Source organism: Cygnus atratus, chromosome 14 (assembly GCF_013377495.2).
Source record: "Cygnus atratus isolate AKBS03 ecotype Queensland, Australia chromosome 14, CAtr_DNAZoo_HiC_assembly, whole genome shotgun sequence".
Lineage (NCBI taxonomy): Eukaryota > Metazoa > Chordata > Aves > Anseriformes > Anatidae > Cygnus > Cygnus atratus.
The window spans coordinates 4,030,945-4,054,959 of NC_066375.1; the positions used below are offsets into that span (position 1 = coordinate 4,030,945).

The following is a 24,015-nucleotide window of genomic DNA, read 5'->3' on the forward strand; positions in this document are numbered from 1 at the left end:
AAGTTCCACAGATGCAATTTGCTATCCTGCCTGAGGATGGGAGCCCTTGACACCTTTCACAGACTCTGGATATAAAAGTGTGATAAAATGTGTTAAATAATAATTTTCAATATAAATTGTTCTCTGCAAATTTTCATCAAATGAAGCTTACCGCAGGCACTTACAGTACTAATAAGAAAATGTGAAATAAGAAGCTAATGGTAGAAATAAATTTAAAGAAAAAAAATAAAATATTTCTTAAAATTTCATTTGCAAATGCAAATATTTAGTCTATGGATTAACTTAATAATAATAAACCCCACCACATAACATTGAACAACATTTTTTTTCCTCTCAGACAGACTTCTCTGGGGCTGTTTCTGGGTGAGCTGCAGACAGCCCTGTCTCAGCACCCAGACTTGGCCAGGGCGGGCAGTGCTGTCAGACAAGTTGATGAGGTCTGGGGGTCTGTGTACTGTAGGTGGAAGTCACCCAGAGCACCTCTGTCTGCATTTCACATTTGGAGGGCCAGATGATGCCTTTGAGTCATTGCATTAGCTTAGGAAATGTGACTTGAAATTTGCAGAATCAGTCCAAGAATTTAGTAAATTTGTATTATAATTCACTCTCCATCTTACCCTTCTCTATTATATGATTTTTCTTAAAATGAAATAGGTTTTATAACACAGGTTTTGTATACTTAAGCCTAAATGTCTCTCCGATGGGTATAAAAATTGTACCTGAATTCTATTGCCTCTTAAGGAAATCATTACTGTGTTACCATAACACAATTACTTTGTTCAGCAAGTATGTGTAATAAATATCAGTCTATTATCATAAGTCACTGCCAGTAACCAAAATCATTCATCTGAATATTTATCTGTATCTCTGCCTCCCACAATGAAACTATCTTACTTTCAATTAAGCAGTTAACTGCTCATCTTACACACAGACATATACTGCCTGCTGAAATGACTATTCTGAAAAGTGCTAAGCTGAGAGTCACCATGAGATTGACTAATGCTCATGTTTATGTTTTGTAATTAGTTTAACAGTTATTATCTGTGAACAACAAGTTTCTGATCCAGAAAGGATAATCAGCTTTCCTGGGCATGGGAAGTTATTTATACATAAAGAGGCCAACTGCATATGACCTACCACAGATGCTTTAGATTAGTGGCCATACGTTAAGAAATAATACACAAATATAAAATGCAAGAAATGGAGGAAATGTTCATTTGAAACAGGCTGTTAGGATAAATGTGCTCAAAGCAGCACTATAGAATTCAGCCCTTGCTAATGATCTTGGTATCTAAAGTATGACACAAATATTTAGAAGAATAAACAAGAAAAATGGTAAAGAAAACTTCATACATTGAAAGGGCTTGATCTGACCAGCTTTGTGGTAACTGTCGGACCGTGGGTCACTGGGGGCTGCTCCTTGATGGTGTGCTGTGAGCGTCTTTTAGACGAGTTCATTTTCTGAAAGAGCATCAGAGCAAGTTTGGTCCCCTGTTACCAAAGCAACAGCTTCAATAGCTGAATTTGACCCAGCTTGTTGAAAAGCGTCTTACTAAGCACAGCCTGAGATGTTATGCTCAGTTTCGGTGATGGAACGATGCAGACATACAACACCCTAAGAGGAAATATCTTGCTCCTTACCATGAGTTCCTGTGTGAAAGCAATTAATTTGAAATAAGAGCTTTAAGATTCCCTAACTAATGGCTTTCATAATAGGAAAAGACCTTCTCTGGCCAGCACAGTAACACAGTCAAGAGGCAAACTGGAGCAGGTGATGGGTTTGCAAGGGGGAAGAGAGAGCAGATGTCAGCATACAAATTTGGAACACTCTTCCAGATCTGTTGCAGGAGCCCAGTTCCCATCAATGCATGTTGAAGAAGCAATTAATTGGGACCGCGCAGACCCAGGATTTGCCAGAATCAAATTTTCCACTCACAGAACATAATTCCATAAAATTAATGTTTTTTTTAAAAACTTCTAGAAGTCAATCTTTTTTTTTCTTCCTTTTTTTTTTTTTTCTTCAAAAATTTACAATATATATCTCCCTTCTATTTACTAGATTTGATGGAAATCTGCACACTTAGAATATGGATGGGAGTTTTAGGAGAGCGGACTTCTTAGCAATCTTTGTCTGTTTTAATAAGTTTCCAAAAAATAAAGAATATGAGTTCATCAGATTGTTTGTTTGTTTGTTTAAGGTTTTAATCTAACTCTGAAAGAAAATCCTCAAGTTATATATACATATATATTTAATTCAAATTCCACTTTCCTGTGGACTGCTATAAAGGGTCTTGACTATGAAGAAATTGGTACTTTTTGTATATGTTAGTTCTGTAGCAGTACAGAAAAGGGAACATTTTTGATGGTTGCAAGTGCTTTTGGAGAGTAAGTAACCGGAGCCGTGGATCAAAGGAAAGCGATCAGGGAGCATTTAAGAGCAGACTCAGGCAACCAGAGACTTGGTCTGCTAACTTCTATCAGGCTGCAAAGTCATCCCCAGTCTAAACAGAGATCTAGACTGAAGAAAAGACAGATAGTCTGGGACCAGTGAACAGCTGATTTGTATCCTTTGCTTTTATAATTTTTGGCCAAAGCTGCCACAACATCTGGTAGGTTCATCCCTCACCTTTCTGTAAATCGCAGCGAAGGAAGGAATACTCTCAGTCTGCTACAGTAACAAACCCTGGTCCCTGCTGAAATCTTCTCAGACTTCATCCATATATCCATGTCTACCACATTAACAGAAATGTTGCACCTTTGCAAATATCCCTCTCCACATAAAAGTATGTGAGCAAATCGTGCCATAAAATGCTAAAACCTGAGGGACAGTCTTGGTTCCACTGAAATCCATCTTTCACTTATTATTTTACAGGTGACTTCAAAGAAGCATAATTTAGATGTGAATACATATCTGGCAGACAATCAAATAAATAACTTACCTTTTTGACCTCATATTTAATAGCCAGTTTAATTCTGCTCAGACTTGGTCGATGGTGCTCAGGGCACAGATGTATGTTCACATCTCCATTCAGAATCGCCTCTACTTCTTCAGTGTCTCTGCACAGGTCCAGTACTCCCACTACAAAGTCCTTGCATTGCATAGATAGCTTCCTATAGTCATTCTAGGAGGAAAGAGAGAAACACAAGCTATTCAGTTGTGCACTTAAGAGCATGCCTCAAATAAACAAATAAAAAAGCCAGAGAGAGCAACTGTGAGCAAGGTTACTTTTGCAAAACCTGCTGGCTGGAATAGTAAGAAAGCACTTGATTTCAGCCAGCATACAGCTAACTTTTTGCAAATATATATATGAACTCCTCCCACAATTAATTAGCAATGTTCCTATCAGCAGCATATTTTACATTACAAAAAAACCCACCACACTCTTCATGGAACAAGTAAACAATTTATAAAGGAATTTTGATTTTAATCAATCATACAACCTCTTCTCTTTACGTGACTTATCTTCTAGAAATATCACAAGATGTCCGAAGGTCTTTCTAACGGGTTTGAATTTACATCAAATTTTACTATTTAGATCCTTTACTAATAACTCTTTCTTTAATAACTTTTGAGGAGCTACAGATTGCTACGTCTAACTGCAGCATCACACCCAGATGCGTTCAAATGAATGATATGCTTGTAATATCAATTTCAGTTTCAAATGTATTACCTAACAATTTGACAAGAGTGTCCCAAAAGAGCATCCAGAGGGTAATTTCTGTCATAACTCTTCTCCAGGAAATAGGACCTCAGAAACTCGACGTGATTTCCTATGAAATAATTTCACCTTGCAAACCCAAATTACACTTATGGGAAAAGAGATGGTATGTAGCTGACTTGATAGCTGACTGGAAGAGTAATTTCACTGCCTTAAATTGTGATTGATTTTCACATGCTGACACTTAAAAATGAGGAAAATGCCACCATCCGAGTAAATGCAGTAAATTAGAACACAATTAAGGCTACCATTAATATCCTGACAAAATGGTGATATTAAAGACTCAGTGCAACAAATAGAAATAATAAGCATAAGACAAGCTCTTACTGACTTGAGAGATCTTTTCAAATTAGGTTTGATGAGTTAATTAAATTCAGCAGCTTATCTAATTAAGAAAGCAGCCAAAAGAGAAGATAGTTAAACCTGACTTTGATGAAATGATAAGAGTAACCTGGCTTTGTACTCTTATATTTTCTAAATTATTAATTCTTACATTTACACATAGCAACATATTGGCCTTCCTTGTTGGACAAAGATCTCAAAGCACTGTGCAAATATTAGTCAGTTGGGCAGCACAGCAGTGGCTAAAAGATGGTGTTATGCTTAGAGGTGACTAAATTTCTTTGAACAAGTTTTTCTGTTCTTTAGAACTTAGATGTTCTGAGTAATTAATATTTTCTTAACAAAGATGGTCTGATAAATTTTTTATGTTTTTTGAGGTTCATCTGATAACCCCTACACACACTTTGTTTACCAGGCTGAAGGTTATTTTTTCCCGGGTCAGGTCAGAATACAATGTTGTTGCATTGCCTTTTTAAATTTGTAAGTGTTTATTTGTGCAGCAGCCACTTTTAGGAGTCTGCAGCCAAGGGAAATCACCAGCATCAAGTTTACTTCCTAGGCTTGTGGTTTCATGCACAAGGATTTGCCAACAAATTTGGATTCACATTAGCCCATTAAAGAAGTGATGGAGGAAGCAGGGTTCCTGTCGCTGCTCCAGGTTCCCGAGCCCTGGCCTCCTTTTGAGAAGAGGAATTCTGCCCCAAGGCAGCTCTCCTGCAGCATGGAAGAGCTGTTTCACCCAATACAAACAAATTTGGTAGTCACAGGTAGCATGAAAGTGCTTCAGGTATGGGAACATTCTTGCAGAACTGGGAAGCTGCCAGTTCTGATAGGTGTTTGGGAGAATGGGCTGAGGATGAAAGCTGGATAATAACCTGTATTTTTGTGGTGACATCTTCTGTGAGGGGAAACCTGTGTGTTTACATCCCATCTGCCCAAAATTTTGAAATCTGATAAAGGTTTCCCTTTTCCTCCTTGAGCACTATAGTCAGCCAGCACGTTCTAATTGTGGTGTTCATAAATGGGAATAAGCAAGAGCTTCCAACCTTCATTAAAAGGGGATCTAATATAACCACAAGCATGTTTTTTTCTCTGGTAGAGCAGGAACATGTCCCATAGAAGTAACTGTGGCATCAAGACATCTATCAAAGGGCCAAATTAGGACAGTAAGATTTAAGGTGTCTTCAAGGTCAGGCAGAAAATGGTTGTACATTTACATCCAAATCTAATACCTAAGTATTTTGTGGAGATAGGGTTTGTAGAGTGAATGTTATCAAATACAGTGTGAATTAGAGTCTGAAATGTAAATGAAAGACAGATTGCACTCTGTGGATTCAAAGCACTCCTCTCTAATCAGTTCTGTGCTTTAATCTTCACCCTGCCAAGATATGTTTCAGTGCATAGAAAACTTGCCTGTTAGCTGAGAGAATAGATGACCAAACAATTTGGCCTGGAAGTAACCGCAGGAATTGTGAAGAACAACAAATATAGATAGATCTAAAAATAGATGTAGGCTGGGAATGAAATGTGTAACTGCCCCAGGTAATGCAGACACTTAATTAGCCCAGCAGGTTGAAAAGAAACAAGGGTGAAAACTTTGGTAAGCTGTAATAATGTTCCCTATTTACACACCGTTTAGAAAGTTCAGAAGCTTATCTCTTAGCCGGCACATCTTAGGTAATTCTCATCACCATTTCCACATCATATGAACAACTAGTATGCATCAGCTCTGATTAATTTTCCTCTTCTGCTTTCTTTAAGGAAATTAGTTTAGTTAGCAACTAGGAAAGTGCAGATATAAATGGCAGACTCCCAGCTGGCAAAGTCCATCAAAACCCAACTTTACTCGCATCGTCTCCAAGCCTAATGTTGCGACTGATTCTGTATGTTTGCAGAAACAATAAATGATTTTTCTGTACAAAAATATTTACTCCAATTTTAAAGTACACAAAAGCAGCAACACATACAACCCAGCAATCTGAGATACAGGATGTGCAAAGAATAAAATAAAATAAAATAAAAAATAAAATAAAATAAAATAAAATAAAATAAAAAAGAAGTACCTTCCACCCAATCTGCATCTGGATGGGAGAGCAGCTTATTGCTCTCAAGAGACATTTCTCACGTGTTGAGACAAACCTCAAGGATCACTGCAAGTGCTGTGTCTTCTGACTAGGTGCCTCATACAAAAAAATTGTAATTTTGTTCTGGCTTCCTTGATGCTCACTGTCAGCATAGAAAATCCTATTCCATTTGATGATGAGAACAGAGAGCACTTAGTGATTCTCCTGAGGTCAGTGTCTTTCCCTTTGCAAGCAGTTTGTTGGCTGTATCTTTACTAAAAACTGAGATTAGAAAGACACTGACAGACAAATATCTCCTGACCCAGGCTTGCACAGAGAGCTTTGCTGACGCAAGAAGAAATGCCCTACCTGTGTATAAAATCCTGAATTATGAGTCACAGGAAAGGGTAAAAATCTGACAGAAACCTAGAAGATTTACAAGCACTGTGCACACGGTATTGGTGTATATGCCAATGCTGCATCAACTGCCTGTATTTCACACATTTGGGGGCATCTGAGATACTGCATAAGGAGTGCTGAGACAAGCTTTTGAGAAGGATGAAAGTGCCCAGCCCCAGGCATGGCTTTGGGATGGGTGGCAGAGTCAAGAGGAAATCCAGCTCAGTTCTCTGGGCAGCGTTGCAAAAGCAGACAAGTTTTGTCCCAGGCAGTGACTATAACCCAATGCTTCCTGAGTATTCTGATTAACCACAACATTAGAGAAGTCTGAAGAGTAGGAGTTTCATAAAGCAGATTAATTAAGTAATGAAAACCACAAATCATATATGAGAGGTGCTGGGGTCTCATCCTCACAGCTTGAGTGCTGGCAAGCCTTGGGGAGGAAGATGAAGGATGCAACCAAGGGCACAAGAGTGCCAGTCTGCTTCAGATAACACAGTATTTTATTTCCTATAGAGACAGCGATCAGAGGAAAATCTGGATAACACTTGGGAATGTTACAATATAATTTTTTAAAAGTAGAACATAATAAAAAAAATCCAAATCAGTCATTTCCTGCTCCTCCTGCCACTGTTGTGCATGTGGAGTTAAAAATGTCTGATTTTGCTGTTTTGAAAAGGCTAATAGTACTTGTCATTCACTGCAATTTCTCTGAGTACCGTATTATTATCTGTTGATTATGTTCTAAATGAACTCTGTCATATCTCTACATCTGTTCAAAACCACCCATACTTCTTCAGCAAAGGGCTGTTTCAGGTCAGAGAGAGACAGTCTGAGTAAAAAGTTAAGTGAAATGATGAAAGTAAGACCAGTCACCTGTCTTGGTTAGTTAACGAAAAAATAACTATTTCAAAAGCAATCCTCATCAAAGACTGAAGAGGAACATCCTCATCCAGGGGAGCCTACCTCTGACAATTGTTGTAGATTACTCAGTACACAGTTGCTGCTGTAAATGGGGCCACAGACCCACAGGATAGTGCACAATACATGAATACAAAACAACCTGCACCATTCATGAAAATCACTCCATATATTACAATTTAGGGCATTTAATTAAATTCACTCTAATAATTACTTCTAAATAATATGCATAAAGAGCAGGGCAGGCACCACCACTACTAATTGTTCTGTTAGCCTCTGCTAAATCTACAAGGTGAGACTTCTGATCAATAAAGCTAGTATCACAGAAAAGTCTAGTATCACAGAAGCATATCCCTTTGAATATACAACAACATATTTGGCTCGGGATGATTTCACCTACAGCCTTTTTTCTATTTAAGAATTACAGCCTAACGTTGCTTATCAATACACGTATTTCTTGGCCAAATAAATGTCAGCTGAGAAAAAGGGGAGCAGAGAAGATGGTTGGTCTATATACTGTATAAAGTTCTATCCATCATATGTTGCCTGTCTTATAAACCTGGCTTGCTGGAATATGAGGGTTTCCACACAAATCCAAGACATCTTCAACTCATGACCATGCACGTCCAGCACCTGTGACTGGTGCTGTCATGGCACCAGAAAACCTCTGCATGCTCTCAGTATGTTCATAGGTTAATTGCATGCCACAAACCTGTTAAATCCAACCTCCTGTCTGTGAGCTGTGTATTTGGCAGTATATCTGGCATTTCTGCCTAGCATTAAATTTGCAGTGCACATGAAAGCTGTAAGTATGTAGCACAGAGACTCTTGATATCTCCTTGAAGCTCTTGGCTCTTTGTATTTAGTCCACATCACACATACACATATATCACGGAGGGAAATACTGCATTGATGAGATAATCATTTTGAGAAGAGGCAGCAGAAAGGAAATAAAATGTAAAATGAATCTGTAAAAATGAACAGAAAACTGCCCCAAATAAAAATGCATGTAGAAAGAAAAACAAAGGTAAGAGAAAGGAGGGGGGAAGCCAGTAATATTACATGCCAGATTTGAAATGAAGATTTTAAATAACAATCATGTCAAATCGTCAAAGTGCTTATAAATATTTACCAATTAGATTTTGCATGAAAAATGCAAGAGCCAGTTTAGAAGCTGTTGGACCAATTTCCTTCTGGGTATTTACACTGTCTGTGACTGGCCATATGCTTCAGAAGGAAAAAAGCACAAGGCTTGTGGGAGGGAGGAAGATGAGAGGAGTTGCTAAGAAAGGTCCTAGCACTGCTCCTGCTCCTGTAATCACGTTGTCTTCTCAGGGGCACTGAAAACTCTTCCCCAGAGCTCAGTTGACTATGCATGTAACTGCTGGTATCTTTGAATACAGCCAAATGCATTTCTATTATTTCCAGACTAAACGCCTGTATGCACAGATGATGCCAAGGCTATAGAGTTAATCTTCCAGAAAGAACAACATCTCGTTGGTTTATGTTCTCTTATTTCTTAAGTGGCAGCACATCATTGATTTTTTAGAGATTTGAGTGTGCTGTGTCATATTCAATGGGCATATCTCTGAAAATAAAGCCAAGTGCTCATTTAAAACATTTCACTACTCAGGTGCATGTTGCTAAGTCTGTCTGGAGGCAGCAACAGATGCCACTGGTTCATTTTGAAACGACCCAGACCTTGACTTCTTCACCCCCAAAGAGCATAATATAATAAACAAGCTGTTCAAATACAAGAATTTGACATTTCAAAAATGTGCCTGTGTTGTTTTCCAAACAATTTGGTACTTTCTAAATGGAGCCAAGTTAAGCGTGGCACCTGCATTGCTCTCCGAGGAGTGCCAGGTTGCAGTGTGGCAGTGCAGAGGGGCAGTGCCCCAAGGCAAAGTGCTCTTTTAAATCCTGCAAGGGAGTGTCAGGGGACAGCAAGAGATTCGTGCAATAAAAGAGCCCAAGGACAAAGCAGACAGTGTTGTCTGTGTTCATGTTATTTTTGGCAAAAGAAGTCCAGAAAAAAACAGTATGCTTTGAGTGAGGACCAAAAATTGCGTGCCTTCCAATGAGCCTTGAAAATATCATCCCTTGCATCATTACGGGGATTTCAATGGCAGCTTCACTGACTGATTCATCACAGGTATCTTTTTTTTAATTTTTTTGCACTTCTTTTCTTCTCTATAGATCAGGCTTTCTAGCTATAATTCATCTCCTCATATGCACTGCTGAAGCTGATCTCTGAGACATCTCCCTTCAACAAGGAGATGGAGCTGTTTGAAAACAACCCACTGACTGTAGTTCATCTTGTATTTATTTTCCGGCAGATACACCAGATCATTAAAGAAGCTAGCCAAGACAGTGATAAGGATTTTCTGTGGTGGACTTAGGAAATCCCTTAAAATTTACAACTGTGCTTTTATAGCATCTTTCACAGGTCCAGATAAGTAACATTGAGTAAGCTTCTGCAATAATAGATCATTGATGTTATACCAGATGTCACTAAATATAAATTATGTTCAACAGAAGGTTGTTTCTTTCCATTTTTTTCTCAGTATAAACCTCATTATGCACTATGATTTATATCCATTATCAGTTTATAAAACTGAATGCAGAGTAAAATTCATTGAAGTGATAACTATGAGAAACATATCCTGTAAATTTATCACTGAATATTCCAAGAACTTTAAAGTTTAAACAGTCAAAAGCAGCAGAAACCTCCACATTTTATTTCTATTATTTTTCACTGCATCTGTTATATGTCTACAAACTATACCAATATATACACAGCCTCTGTAGGACCTAAACTAACAAATAAATTTAATACACTCTCCATTAATAAAAACATTGGAACAGGGAAAATACTTCACTTTTATATCTTCTTAAAAGCTTTCATTTTATGCAAAGATCTTAAAACCAGATTTATTATTATTTTTTAATTGTAAACTAAAATTAATTTGGCACAGTGGTTTATTGGGGGAAGTAAACACAATAATCTATTCAAATATCCTAGGAAAAAAAAAACAAGGACTGAGACCAAAGGCAATTCCTAACTCTTTAGCCAAAACTTTAGATTCCCTAGCATAAGAAATTTTAAAATCTTTTTTTTTTTTAATTACTTGGATTTATTTTTTTTTCTACTTCAAATTTAAAATATTTCCTGTACAGGTGAATACTGAAATTGGCAAATCATTTGACTTATTTAAAGTTCTCACCCTGAACAGAGTATAATTCTTTTTTTAATAGGCATTTAAGAAGTTACCTGAAGAACATCTCTTGCTCCTGCACTCCTTTCACACAATGTCACCTTCATCCTGACAAATACTGTTGCTGAGCTTCTCCATAGCACACTAGGGCACAGAATAAAATCAATCGTATTCAGCAGAGAACTAACACTTTATTCCAGGTCTCTGTAGATATTTAAATACGCTTACAATAGAAATGATGTTGGTTGACAATTTTTATTTCTATTTTTTAAATTAGAGTATTTAAAACTCAGAGTTGGCACAGCAGCTTTTCAGCATAAAAAAAAAGCTGAAAAACTTTGATTCTTGATATGCTTCTCTTTCATAAAATCTCAGCTGGTTTTCAAACCCACATCACAAGTAAGCCATGTGTTTTTGATTGCTCAACTAATTAAAAGGTGTTTTTTTACCTTCCTGCAGATTTTCTCAAGCTCATTTGAATGTTTATGCTGAAACACCTGTTTTCAGAAGACAGCAGCCCTGGATGTAACATAAAACAGGACAGGCTATACAGGGGTATTAGCTAAATGCTTTGGCATTCAAAGTGCAGGGATATGCACATTCAGCGAAGGAGGTCCGTCTCCCTATGCCTTGTTGACAGCTTCTCTTTATTAAATACAAAAGACATTTCAGAATAATATCCTGCTAATTCTATTGGTGAAGAACTTAACATCCATTAATACCAGCTGCAAAATCAAGCTTATGATGATGCACTGCAAGGCTCAATCCTTCTGCATTATTCTCGAATATTTGCTTGCTCTTTCTGTGGGAATATGACACTGAGAAATGGCTTTTCTTATTTTTAAAAGAGGAAGAGCCCCTTGCATTAAAGGAACATTTATCACGACCTTAATTCCATCGTCTTGCAGAAAGAATTCCTTTTCTTACCCCATAAGCATTTCATAAGAGCAGGAGCGCAGTGCAGTGCAGGGGTTAACTTATATTTTTGTCACCTATTTTGTTTTCTTCAAGAGCACTTGCACACAACACAGGGATGTGCAGCACATCTGCAGATCAGATGTGGTAGATGTATAAAAGCAAAAGTTATCTCTGGGCCACTCTCCTCATTTCACACACCTTCCATACTTTTTCTCTGTGGGATTTTCCCATGTTTATTACTTCCCTGACCTTTCTGTTACCAGCTCCACTGGCAGAGATCAACATTTCCTATACAACTTGAGACAGATTAGGTAGTTTGCACTAAAACCATTAGCTACTCTTCCTCAATTGTATGGCTTATTTCAGCTCAGCTGCTTAAAACCCCCATGTTTCCTCATAACCAGATGGAGAAAATAATGGATTTAAATTTAAATCAATCAATTGCTTAACACGGCTATGCTTTTTTCTCTAAGCTAATCTAAATTTGTCACTTTCAGCTTGTTTAAGTCCCATCTCTCAGAAGAGTTTTGATTACAGGATGCACAAGTATATAAGGAGGCAGACTCCTTTTAATGGAGCCTGAAAGTAATGCTGGCTTAATTGAGAGCCACGATACAACTACATTGATTACTAAAACAAGTGTATGTCTTCCAGGTCTCAAACAGTCAACAGCCACAGTTCCCAATGTCCAACAACAACAGCTCCTTGGAAAACTAGAAAAAAGCACCGGTGTACAAAGCGCTGGTGGAAGAAATACTTGTCCCCACAGCACCTAACTAGCAGCTGAGCACTTCAGAAAAACGTGATTTCCAATTGCAGAGTTCTAGCACTGAGCTGTATGGACATCAATCCTCTCCCTATGAGCACTAAGAAATGGTGCTGTGGCACTTTTTTAAGCAAAAGTATGAATATAGAAAGTATATAATTGCATTTCTCTGTTCTGAAATGAGTCCAGTTCCTGATGATTGAATAGTGTTAATGAAATTATCATTTATTGGCAATTATTATTGGCAATGAGCAATTTCTACACTGCACTGGTGTAAAATTCTCTGCAACAAATTATATTCCAGGAAATTGGTATTTTTTATCACGTAAATGCCAAAAACCATAGACGCTAAAGTACCTAGCACCATTTTATGGTAATGTAAAATTGTTTGTATACCATTCCTGTTTATCCACAATCCAGTGGATAGTCTGTCTAGATGCAGTGAGGATGGGTTCGTTATAATTATCTACAATAACAACAATTAACAACACAATGAGCGATAAACTAAATCACTTCCCATCTGCATCTACTTTGATATTGGACTTGAGATGCTCAGAATGTATGACTTCGTTTACATTCATTAATACAATATGAATTCCCTACAGTGCCTTGGATAAATGTACCTGACTCTATTCTCCCATCTGCTGATCTAGTGTTATTATTCTATTCAGAGCAATAGTCCTAATTATGCTCTTTTGTAGTTCCAGTAGATATCCTTGCCCAATGTGAATAATAAGCAGCAGTCTTTGGAAACCAGTCATCTTGCTCATCACAAACTGCTTGGCTCCTAACTATTCCCTAAAAATCAGTGCGCTGGTATTAGCTGAAAGCTTGGGCATTTGGTGTTTCCAATTAAACACAAAGCTTACCAATATTGTGTTACTCTGATATTGCAATAGTAATAGCATCATTTTCCATCTGTTTTCCCCATCAATAATTTGATTTCATCTTTCTGAAAAATGTCTTCATCTTTGGTGCTCTAGAGTATACCTCTTGGTACCATTTATTGCCGAGGGGAGGAGAAAGGGTAATTGCATTACTGTGCAATTTTATATCCATAAGTGCTCTGAGAAAACTCTCTAAAATGAATGGTGAGTGTGCTGGTAAGGGCAAGCTCAAAGGCACACAAACTCCGTGCTTGCTGTTGGAGGCCTGGCATGGAAAGGGCCAACAAGTCTCCTCTAGAAATGGCCAACTGCAGGGGTCAGGAGCCTTGTCTGCATTTCCATCGAGTAGATGCACCAGTTTTGAACACCAGGACTCATTTGGCCTTGCACACTCAGTGGGTAAGAAAAGAAAACACTCTGTCACTGTTAACTAAACCCAGGCAACCGGCCAAATCGCTTCCCCTATTTATCCCAGTGTTACCAGCAGCTGGCAGCAAACTGGCAGGGAAATGGGAGCGCTCCTCTCCGCAGCAGCAGCGAGGATGCAGCTGAGCAGCTCAGCACTGCAGCAGCAGCCACCTCCATCTGCCTGCACAACCCCAAGTCCCCTGGCAGAACAATGAGGGACAGCACAGAGAAATTCACCCCACCCTTCTTGCCTAGAGACTGGAGAGACAAAGATAAATTGCTCTGGGATAGCCCAGACTCTTGGTAAAGGTTGGGCTGGAGCATAAATCCTACTGACCAAAACAACTGCTGATTGTTTAGTTTGCTGTAATGGATCTCTCCATCCAAGACGCGACAGATTATTTCTCATTTGTACAAAGAGAGGAACCTATGAGCAGTGGGCAACCTTAGATCAGACCTACCAGTTTAACTTTACATATTTCTTTCAAGAGGTGCGGATGAAATCATGGTTTCACCAAATCCCAAGAGGATAAATAAACCATGATTTTACTAAGTACTGGAGCTTTTCTCCCACATTAAAGCTGTTACTAAATATTAAATTAATACAATTGTGAGAAGCTGAAGTTTTTATATGTAATTGAATTTTGGAATTATTTCTAAATTATTAGTTCCCTGCTATCAGATTTCATATTCCTGATTAACCTGTTACAAAATTTATTATGCTTTACCTTGACTACAAAATATTCAGAGATGGTCTATATCAAAAGCAAATGACTCTCCCCTTCTACTTATTATCAAAAGTTCAGTATTAAAATGGATGGAAAGGAGATTTCTCTTCTCTAAAGCCCTTTCTTCTAAATATATGAAAATGCACCAAGTTATACTACATAAGGTGTCACTCATTCAAATGTATTTCCTGAAAATCATGGCTCAGTAAAGTTAGTGTAGGACCAGACATGTCCTCCAAGCAATTTTCTGAAGGGGACAAAACCCTTTAGGCATTAGTTAGAATATTCAGGTTTCTGACACTGACACATCTATGATTAAACCTCTTGAATCTTTTTTCACCTCCACTCTTTCAAAACAGACATAGGCTTTTTCCTCTGGGAAAGTGAAAGGAACATTTCCTGCAGAAAATATTCTGCCAACTCTTAAAGAAGATTTCTTTTTCTTTTTTACCAATATTAGCTGGGAGACTTTAACAACAATATCACTCAAACATCCAAAAAGTAGGCTAAATGACCTTGTAAGCAGTGACCAGGATCCAATTTTACGCAACTGCACAGTGGCTTGTACTGCTGCTAGAGTTACAACTTTCATCAATAAGTCTTATTTTTTCCAGATGCTCATGTGGGTTGTATATGTCTAAGTTATACCCTTTACTATGAATCATAGCATCTACTACTCCGCTTTACTGTGAATAGACATAGACAGATGCTAACATACCTTCACATTCACAGATACAGATATATTTTTTCAAGACAGCTCCAGGCATCACAGCTTTGGCATTGGTTCTAAACCATGCTGAAAAGCTTTGGAGATTTTCTTCTCAAGAAACATTTTAAAACCATTTTACTTGGGCAATGTGCCAGGCAGAAAATGATTTAATCACAGAACAGGCATAGAGAAAACACTTAAAATAACAGCTCTCAAAATACAAAGGATATTTCTTAATTTATAAATATTTGAATAAAATAATAAAAGTCATATTTTGTTGTTATTGTTTCATTTTGTTTTTAAGGTCAGAAGGTTTCTCTACATCAATTTTCCACAGTCCCTGCTATATATCAATGCAAAATATATCTGTGGTTAATTAATTTAGCTCTCAGACAAATCCAGTGTACAATCTATTATTAGTGTATTGGTGTTTGATAAAGAACAGCATGAAGAACGAGTTCCTCATGTGCAGAATCCCACTTGGTGAGTGAAACACAAATTTCACTACAAGGCTTAAATATATTTTCCTTCTCCCAGGCTATTCCCATGACCGTCTTTAATTTCCTCTCTTATTTTAATACCTACGTTCTTCCAAGAACAAGTTAAAATTTTAATAATAGGAAATCTGTTTTTCTGCTTTACTGGGACTTGATTGTTTCCTGTATTATGAGCTGAGTAATTGGTTGTACCTCTTATGCATTTGCAAAATGAAAAAAGAAAAAAAAAACGACCAGTAGCTTTTAAATATACCTTTTCAAGGCAGTAGGGATAAAGGGCTTTTAGGTGAGAGTGAAAAAGAAAAGGGACAGTTATTTTCTAAAGTTAAAAAATACCAAACCACATCCCTAACCTCATCTCTAAGAACAAATAATGTTCTCATTAAAGGCTGACCTGGAAATGTTTATATGCCCCCCCTTCCCCCTCCCCCCCCCAAAAAAAAAAAACTAAAAAAAAAGCTTGAAAAAAAGATTATAAGTTACAAGCATACTTTAAGACATAAGAGCTTTCATCATTTCTACAGAAGTGTACAAGTCTTCTGTGTATTAGAAGCATAAATGCATTTAGCTTTGTATTGATTTTTCTTCTTTCTCAGGGGTCATACTTGAGTAAAAAAATAAAGCATAAAGTGAGTCATCCTTTTGACTTTGGTACCAAGATGGCCTCTAAGGCAGCAGGGATTTCCCTTAGAGGAGCCAAAGATAATTGATATAACATAGAGACAACAGAAGAGAACAAGCTAATTACAACACAGAATGCAGATCAACAGGCATCTGAAAGGGATGTTTTGGCCCAGCCACATCAAAGGCCAGTGTCATCAGGCATTAATTTTGGATAAAGCTGAATAACCTGCTGGCCTGCTCTCTCAATTGGAAATTTAGCAATGAGTCACAAGAGGCAGCAGAGGAAAGGGATGCAGTGAGAATTGTTTTTCACTCCTGAGCAGATGCTTTTTGGAGCAGTTGTCAGAGAATACCCAGGAAGAGAAATAACCATTCCACTGCAGTGTGCACAGACCTGGTGCAAGAAACAATCACTTGGGAATAGTGACCATTCATATACTCAAAAGAATTTATAATGGTGAGTCTTACTTTTCGAAATAGGAACTAGATAAGATTGATGGTAGTTGTGGAAGACAAAATAAAATTGTTGAAAAAGGGAGTGAGTATATTCCACCTATGGGACTAGATTTTAGAAGTTTCTTCTGTCTTCTCTTCTTAAAAGCCAACAAAGAGAAACAGCAAAGAAAAGGCTGCACAAGTGACAAGATGTCTTTTTAAAAGCACAGGTCCTATCTGAAAGAAAAAAAATAACAAAAAGAAGAAAAATGCTGGAAAATTAAATGAAAATCTAAAGTAACTCCACATAAAAACACTAAAGTCTCAAAAAGCATCTTGCTGAATTAATAAATATGACTAATAAAAGGTGTTTCTGAACATATCTGAAGTAAGATGCTTGCCAGAGAGTATGTCAAGGCAAGGGATTATGGAGGGATAAAAGGATCACTCAAGGAAGAGCAGGTCAGAGCAGAAAAATTAAGTGACTGATTTACAAGAGTGTTCACGAAGCTAATTAGGAAAGTTCCCACAACAGTGTCTTTTTTTTATGGAAGATGAATCTCAGGGGCTGTCTCAAATCAGTCAGTTCTGAGAACAAAAAGGTCTAAGGGTTTCTTCAGTTTGGATAGGCAGAAAATAATCTTCCTTCCACTTTCAAAGTAGCATCTTATTGTTTATCATCCTGATGGTTTTCAGTATTTTTTTGTCTAAGTTTGTTGCTATTTCCCTTCTCACAAAATGCTTCCTTTCCCAGCTATTTTGCTTCCACAAGTTTTCTGCTCTTTTCTATTTTCTTATCATTCTTATCATTCATTTCAAAAAGCAATATTATAAATAATTGTTTTTTTTTTTTTTTTTTCCTTAACTCCATACATTTTTATGCCAAAATATTTCCCAGCCAGGACTGCAGAGATTCATTTTTTTCAGTCAGCTCTTCCTTCCAAGTTTTCTTAGAACTTCACATTATTTTTACGTTCCATGTAGAAAATAAATAAATAAATAAATAAAAAGTAGTACAGGATCTGGTCCCAGTTTCTCATTTGCAGAGCTAAAGCCAGAAATACTGAGAAACTTTATAAGGTCATTTTTCTTAAAATGTTTAGGTCAAGTACTTCCTGTGAAGTTAACAATTTATGTAGAAAAAGGTGGTACTACCTTACTGGAAAAAAAGTTAAATTGTGGGGATGCCAGACTATCCCTAACTGATACAAGCCATTGAGACTCTGTTTTACTACTCTTTTTTGGTACCATGAGGATTTAGTATTTTGAGCCTCAGCCGTCTCACATTACTGCAGCCCCACTGAAACAGCAAGCAGTTCCTAGCAGGCATATCTCTGTAGGCATCTACACACTTGAGTTGCTGCCACATGAGCCATTGTTCCTCATAAATAGGGCAGCAGCCAGTTGCAGCCCATCAGCCTGGACGTGCCACAAATACATGGTCACTTTTGGATTTCAACATTTTATAGAGAAAGGACAACAGTCAAAAGAGCAACAGCAGGAGGCATATCATTTAGAAACAAAACACATGCTATAGTAAATGAACTGACAACATTGGTAGGATTGATAAAGAAAGACCACACACCATATGTCTTCCAGGTGGTGTTTTTGATCATGTTTTCAGTAACATTTTAATCAACAGGAGCTGAGATCTTATTTACCACTTATGATTGGTGAGATCTTTTCATAGCCTACTTTGTGATTCTGTAATTTAATTTGCCTGGATTGCTAAATGGAATGAATTGGCTGATTGTCTTCATCACAAGGACATTTCCTGATCTTGAAGAAAGTAGTTTATTTTGGGAGCATGGAAGGTTGTAACACAGACCTGGATGTAGAGTGGGATCCCATCAGAAACAGGAGTTCACAGTCGCAGCTTTAAGAAAAGAGTAAATAAACAAAGCTGCTATCCTGCCTTTCTGTCAGGATGTGTACAGTAATATTAAGCCTGCTGCTGCTCTTAAAAGTAGTTGCAAGGGCATTTCCTGCAGATGGTTTCCTAGAAATTTAATCTGCCAAGGGGATCAATGGACATATAAAAATGATTCTGTTATCTCTGCTATTAACTTTTCAGTCTTAGAAGAGTCACCTAGCTATGGACAGACAGTACCTGTGAAGATATCTGCATGAGAAATGTTGAGTTCTCTGGGCTGATGGTAATTACAGAACTTCAGAAAAAGTAAAAGGTTGGGGAAAATATTTTTTTTAAAGCAGACACAAATGAAGTCCTCTGGAGCTTGTCTGATTTCATAAATTTTTCATCATTTGTGAACTTCTTAAATACATTTTCAGAAAATGTTCCATTTTCTAGAAATAGGATCTTATAATGTCAACTTCTGTAAAAAACAAAACAAAACACTGCTGTATTAATACCCTATTCTGTACTACAATGATTATATTAATAAGAATAAATATTTTTGAATAAATACATACATCTGAATTTATTTTCCTACAGTGAGAATACATTATAATATTGAGATGTTTCCTATTTCTGGAAATGTAAATATATTAAGAGTATGAATATTTTGAAGTGCACTACTGCATGGGTTTAACTTCTGAGGTACCTCACTAACATACATAGGTGTGTGTTGCACAGAACCTTCTTATAAGGCAATGAAAATTTGAAAACCTTCCTGGAAATACAAAAAAAATTGGCAAAGGATTTTTAATGATTTTCCTGTATTGATTTATTCACATCCAACTGTCGGCTTGGGTAGCTGTGGGCTAACCACCATAAGACTATTCAACACTCAAGATCTTGTTTGCTCCTGGAGGATTCATGTATCTGCCAGTGCCAGTCTCAACTATGCTGGCAGCTCTATGAACAAAAGGAAGGATTCTGATAGACTTATTTTTCTGCAGCAGCCACTTATCAGAGATGACAGGCATGCAATACTGAGACTTCTCATGCTCCACACAGGATATGTTTTCCTACTAAAAAGAAGCTGGAACATTAATGAGATATTAATGTTGTTAACTGTGGGGGTGAGCCCACAGTGCTTTCACACCAAAGTAGCCCTCACTTAAGCAGTCAGCCTCACTGAACTCAATGAGGCTGCTTTTCCAGGACTGAATGTTACGTGGGTAAAAACTTTCTTTTAAAATGTTGTGTCTTTCCAATTCTGATTCACAAGGGGAAAAAGAGTTTGCAAGATTTTGCCCTAATTTTGTTGCCTAAAAAGGTCTGTGGTTTGGGTATTTTTCCCCTACTACAGACTTACTACAAAGTTTCAAATGTAACAGCTTGGGAGCATGCTTCTTGTCACTTTTAAATTAGAGAGCATATAGATGTATACCTTGAAATAGATGCTTTAACACTTGAATAGTTTCTAAATTAAAAATAATGGATTCCTGACAAGCATCCTGCCCCAGTTTACCCACAACACAGACTATATTACCTTAGTGTCATTGATCATGATTGTAGCTGCACAGTAGTTATAAGTCAGAAAACAGTCTTAAGTCGATGACTGGGCCACTGAAAATGAGTTTTTCCATGATTAATTTATGTTATAAAGGGAGACAATACTATTTATCCCACATAAATGACTTAGTGAAATAATGCAAATGACATTGGACATTTACAAACTCATTATGATAACGCAAATCTCAAAGAACCTGTCAAAGAGTTCTGCAAGTGTCACTGTTATGTTTGGCATGATAATAAACTCCATAAGAATCTCTTTATCATTTTCCCCCTCCTTTATCATGAAATTCATCAATCATCAATTCATCATTCATGCAATTTGAAATGTTTTGCCGAAAACCAAAAGAGCTTAATTTATACCTTTTTTCATTGTAACACAACTAGATATGTTGGATTCTTAATCAATTAAGCCAATCTGTTGATCTTTGTCTCTAAAATAGATTTAAAATCAATTAAAAAATACTTACCTTTCTTACAGGAAATGGGTCTTCATTTTTGGAATAAAATAATTTGGTTTTTATTCCTGCTGCAAGCTAAAGATTCTAAGTAATCACAGTATACAAAATAAAAATTCCAAGTAAGGATGGCTCTGTTAAAATAAGCAATATTCAGTCCCAAATATTTATTATCTGGAGAATGCATATGACAGATTTTATTGCTTCTGTTTCCTCCCCCCAAGAATGCAAGCCAAGACTTGATCAGACATATGAAATATACAGTACTCTGAACACATTCAAACCAAGGATAAAGCCATGGTAGTAAATTACCTTAAATTCAGTTTCAATGTTGGCTAGTCTGGCCAATTCATTGCTTAGTTCTAAAGCGGTAAGGACAGGGTCTTCACTGGAAAGAGACAAATAAGCGGCACTGGCTAATCCTTTGTAGGCATTCATTCTTGATCGAGAGTGGCTAAAGGAGTCTTTCCTCTGTTTCTCAATACATTCGTTGCACTTGCAAAAATAGTCGTGTGGCCTTTCAATCCGTGCACCTTTTAGTAGTAAGATGTGAACAATTTCATACTCCTGGCAGTGGGCAGCAAGTATGATGGGGGTAATGTCATGGGAGAACCTAGTTCCATCTTCATCATAGGCATAAAAATCATCATCTCTCAGTTCCTGCTCAAGGGGGCTGAGTGTGAGACGCTGCCCTTGTGCAAAGGCTGGATGATTCAATATTGCTTCGACTATGCGCACATATCCTTTACTGATGGCTAACAAAAGTGCATCCCCAACTCGAGCTAGATTCTCCTTTTTGAGGAGGAGCTCCGTCACTTCCAGATGCTCATTCCCTACAGCTAACTGTAGGGCATTTTGTCCCATATAATCAACACAATTAAAGTTCAAGGTTTTGGATTCCTCCAGCATTTTTCGGACAACTGGAATGTTGCCATATTCTGCAGAATCGAGAAAACGTTCCTCTTCTGCAGTCAGGCTGGTGCCTTTCTCATTGAACATGTAGGCTGGACCCCGAATGGCCTGCCTCCGGCCCTTCTCCCGAAGGGTTGTGTGCCTTCGATGCATGTTTTTATAATTGGTGTTTCTCAACCTGCAGAAGAACAGAAAAGAATGTTGGTTTTATTCTTGGAGACTTAGAAGTAACTTGAAGTAAGGTTAGAAATACTTCATTACTATTTGATCTTACTGGCTTTTTATGACCTGAAATAGATGTTTAAAATTGTGTAAGGATACCTGTGGAATGAAGAATAGTTTTCTGGACAACAGGCAAGTTTTCTTCTGACATAAACCCTTCTAGATTTCAACAAGAATACCCAATACTGCTTGCTTTCATGTTACATGATACCATTTTTCTGTTTCCTGATCTAGAGCAGTTTAATGTATGACTGCTTAAATTTTCATGCTAAAATACAATTGGTAGCTACTCTAAATACAAGTACTCAAATCTAGGGTCCACTACTGTAAAACACAGGTAAAATTCCTGATTTAGGATCGTGTCACTTCCCAATAAGCAGCTTTCTGAGAGCTACTACTGAAAAACAACAAGACTACAAACAGAAGATAAAGGAATGAACAGATCAGAAAGGATCATTAGTTTCCCCACCGATTATGTGGCTGAAAAGCCTTCACTTGGAGTTGACGGGTGAAGACAAACTATTCCTATTCCATCTCCACTGTAATCTTCAAAGAAAACTATGTTATGTGCAACTGGGCTCCAAGGGGATGTAGACTCCCCCACTGTACAAAATCAACAGAAATCCTGAATCTCCCTATCTTCTTAAAATTCACACTTTACATTTAGTGCCATCTCACTGTTAATCTTTACATTTTACTTAACAAAATCATAGTCCCTTTGTTAGACTCTAAGCACATGAAGTTAATTGACACTCCCAAAGAATGCACAGCTTGAGTAAAAAGGTAAAAACAAAAACACTTTCACAAATGGCGTTTGTACTCAGTCCAATGGCAAGTCCTAAATCACTTGGGTAAAATTTTCAGGAGCATCTAAGCTGTAGCAGGCAGATGTAACAAACAAGCAGGTGTTAATGCTCAGTGGGTGGCAAAGGTTCATCTTTCCATGCTCCATCTGTTCTCCAAGTCAGTTTTGACCTTCACTCAATGAAAAGTTCATGTGGTGCTCTGGAAAAAAAAAAAATACTACTGGAGTTTTAAAGTGCTGTCATGAATGACGAGAAGAAAAGGTGCCAGGAGACAAAGAGACAAAGTGGAGTAGTTACATTGCTTTCAGTAATGTGTTTTTTGGGAGAAGAAAAAAGTAAAGGAAGCAGGATTAAAAAAAAAAAAAAAAAAGGAGAATATAAGAACCCCCAAATACCAGTGTCCAGACACAGAAATTATCCAGATAGCTGTTCTTATGGAATTAATTAAGATATACACATATATACATCTGTCATTTTAACTCTTTTTTCAACTGATCCAGGTGAGAAAACTAGTATTGAAGAGAGGTTTATATTTATATATAGATTTTACAGCAATGTTTAACAGCTGCATTAAAATTCAAACAAATCCTAAGAAAGCTTTTTTTTTTGGTGACCATACAAAGTAGAAAATGGGGTTCATAATTAAGTAAGAACCATTCCCCCTAGGCTTTAACACATCAGTAGAACAACTTGAAAACTGAAATAAACTGAACATAACATTCCATGCTCCACTGAGAGACAAAATTCTACATGAATCTTAAAATTAATCCCTTCCAGTATGAATAAAAGTTGAGAAAGTACACAAAGATGAGGGGCAGAATAATGGAGGAGAAAGAGTTAAACAAATTAATCCCCAAGAGTGCACAAACTTTTTTACAGGAAAAAAAAACAGTAAAAGTTTTAAAAAATAAAAAAATAATAGAAAGAAATACTGTGCTACTAACATATCTAACATTGAGAGGGAGACAGAGGTCTCTAAAGCAGCAAAATGCCTGGAGTAAAACTGGAAACTCTTTGAAGTTGACAGAACAGGTTCCATTGATTGCAGTGGAGCCCAAATATTACAAACAGCAATTAGCTTTCATCTCACAGCCAGTCTCAGTGAGGTCAAGAAGACTAATGTACTTAAAATGAACTATCTAACCATATGCTAAAGCGCTTGTGTAAACTGGAGCCCATGTCCATAGAAATTCAGGACAGCACTTAAGAAACCTGTATTGAAGACTTTTCGAGTTCAAGCAAGATTTCACGTATAAATAAATGCTTTTCACCTGAATAGTAGCTTTGTTCATTGAGGACATACAGTATCAGAAAACACTTTACACTTTTTCAGTCTTGGGATTTCCTGGATGTTAAATGAAGTATCTTAAAATGTTAAGAACCTCAAAAAGATGATCTGGCAATGGTTCAAGCAACTGTTGGAAACTAATCCATCTCCAGTAGTTGCTCAGTGATAACCCGAGTGTGGCAGGATTGCAGATGCCTAAATATTTTAGGAAGTTAATCGTGATAGCTACTTCAAGCAAGTGGAAAGCCACTGGGTTCTTCTGATATACAAAAAG

The 24,015-nt window shown here is 37.3% G+C and overlaps 1 protein-coding gene across 1 annotated transcript in view; it reads right to left on the reverse strand.

Moving 5' to 3' along the window:
* Positions 1-23,632, reverse strand: part of TRPC7 (transient receptor potential cation channel subfamily C member 7) — a 64,767-nt gene extending 41,135 nt beyond the window's left edge. The window contains exons 1-3 of the mRNA XM_050713679.1: positions 23,598-23,632; positions 20,826-21,603; positions 2,940-3,122 (exon numbers count right to left, since the gene is read on the reverse strand). Coding sequence (XP_050569636.1) covers positions 2,940-3,122; positions 20,826-21,603; positions 23,598-23,632 — 996 coding nt within the window. The remainder of the gene's footprint in view (positions 1-2,939; positions 3,123-20,825; positions 21,604-23,597) is intronic.
* Positions 23,633-24,015: the final 383 nt, after the last annotated feature.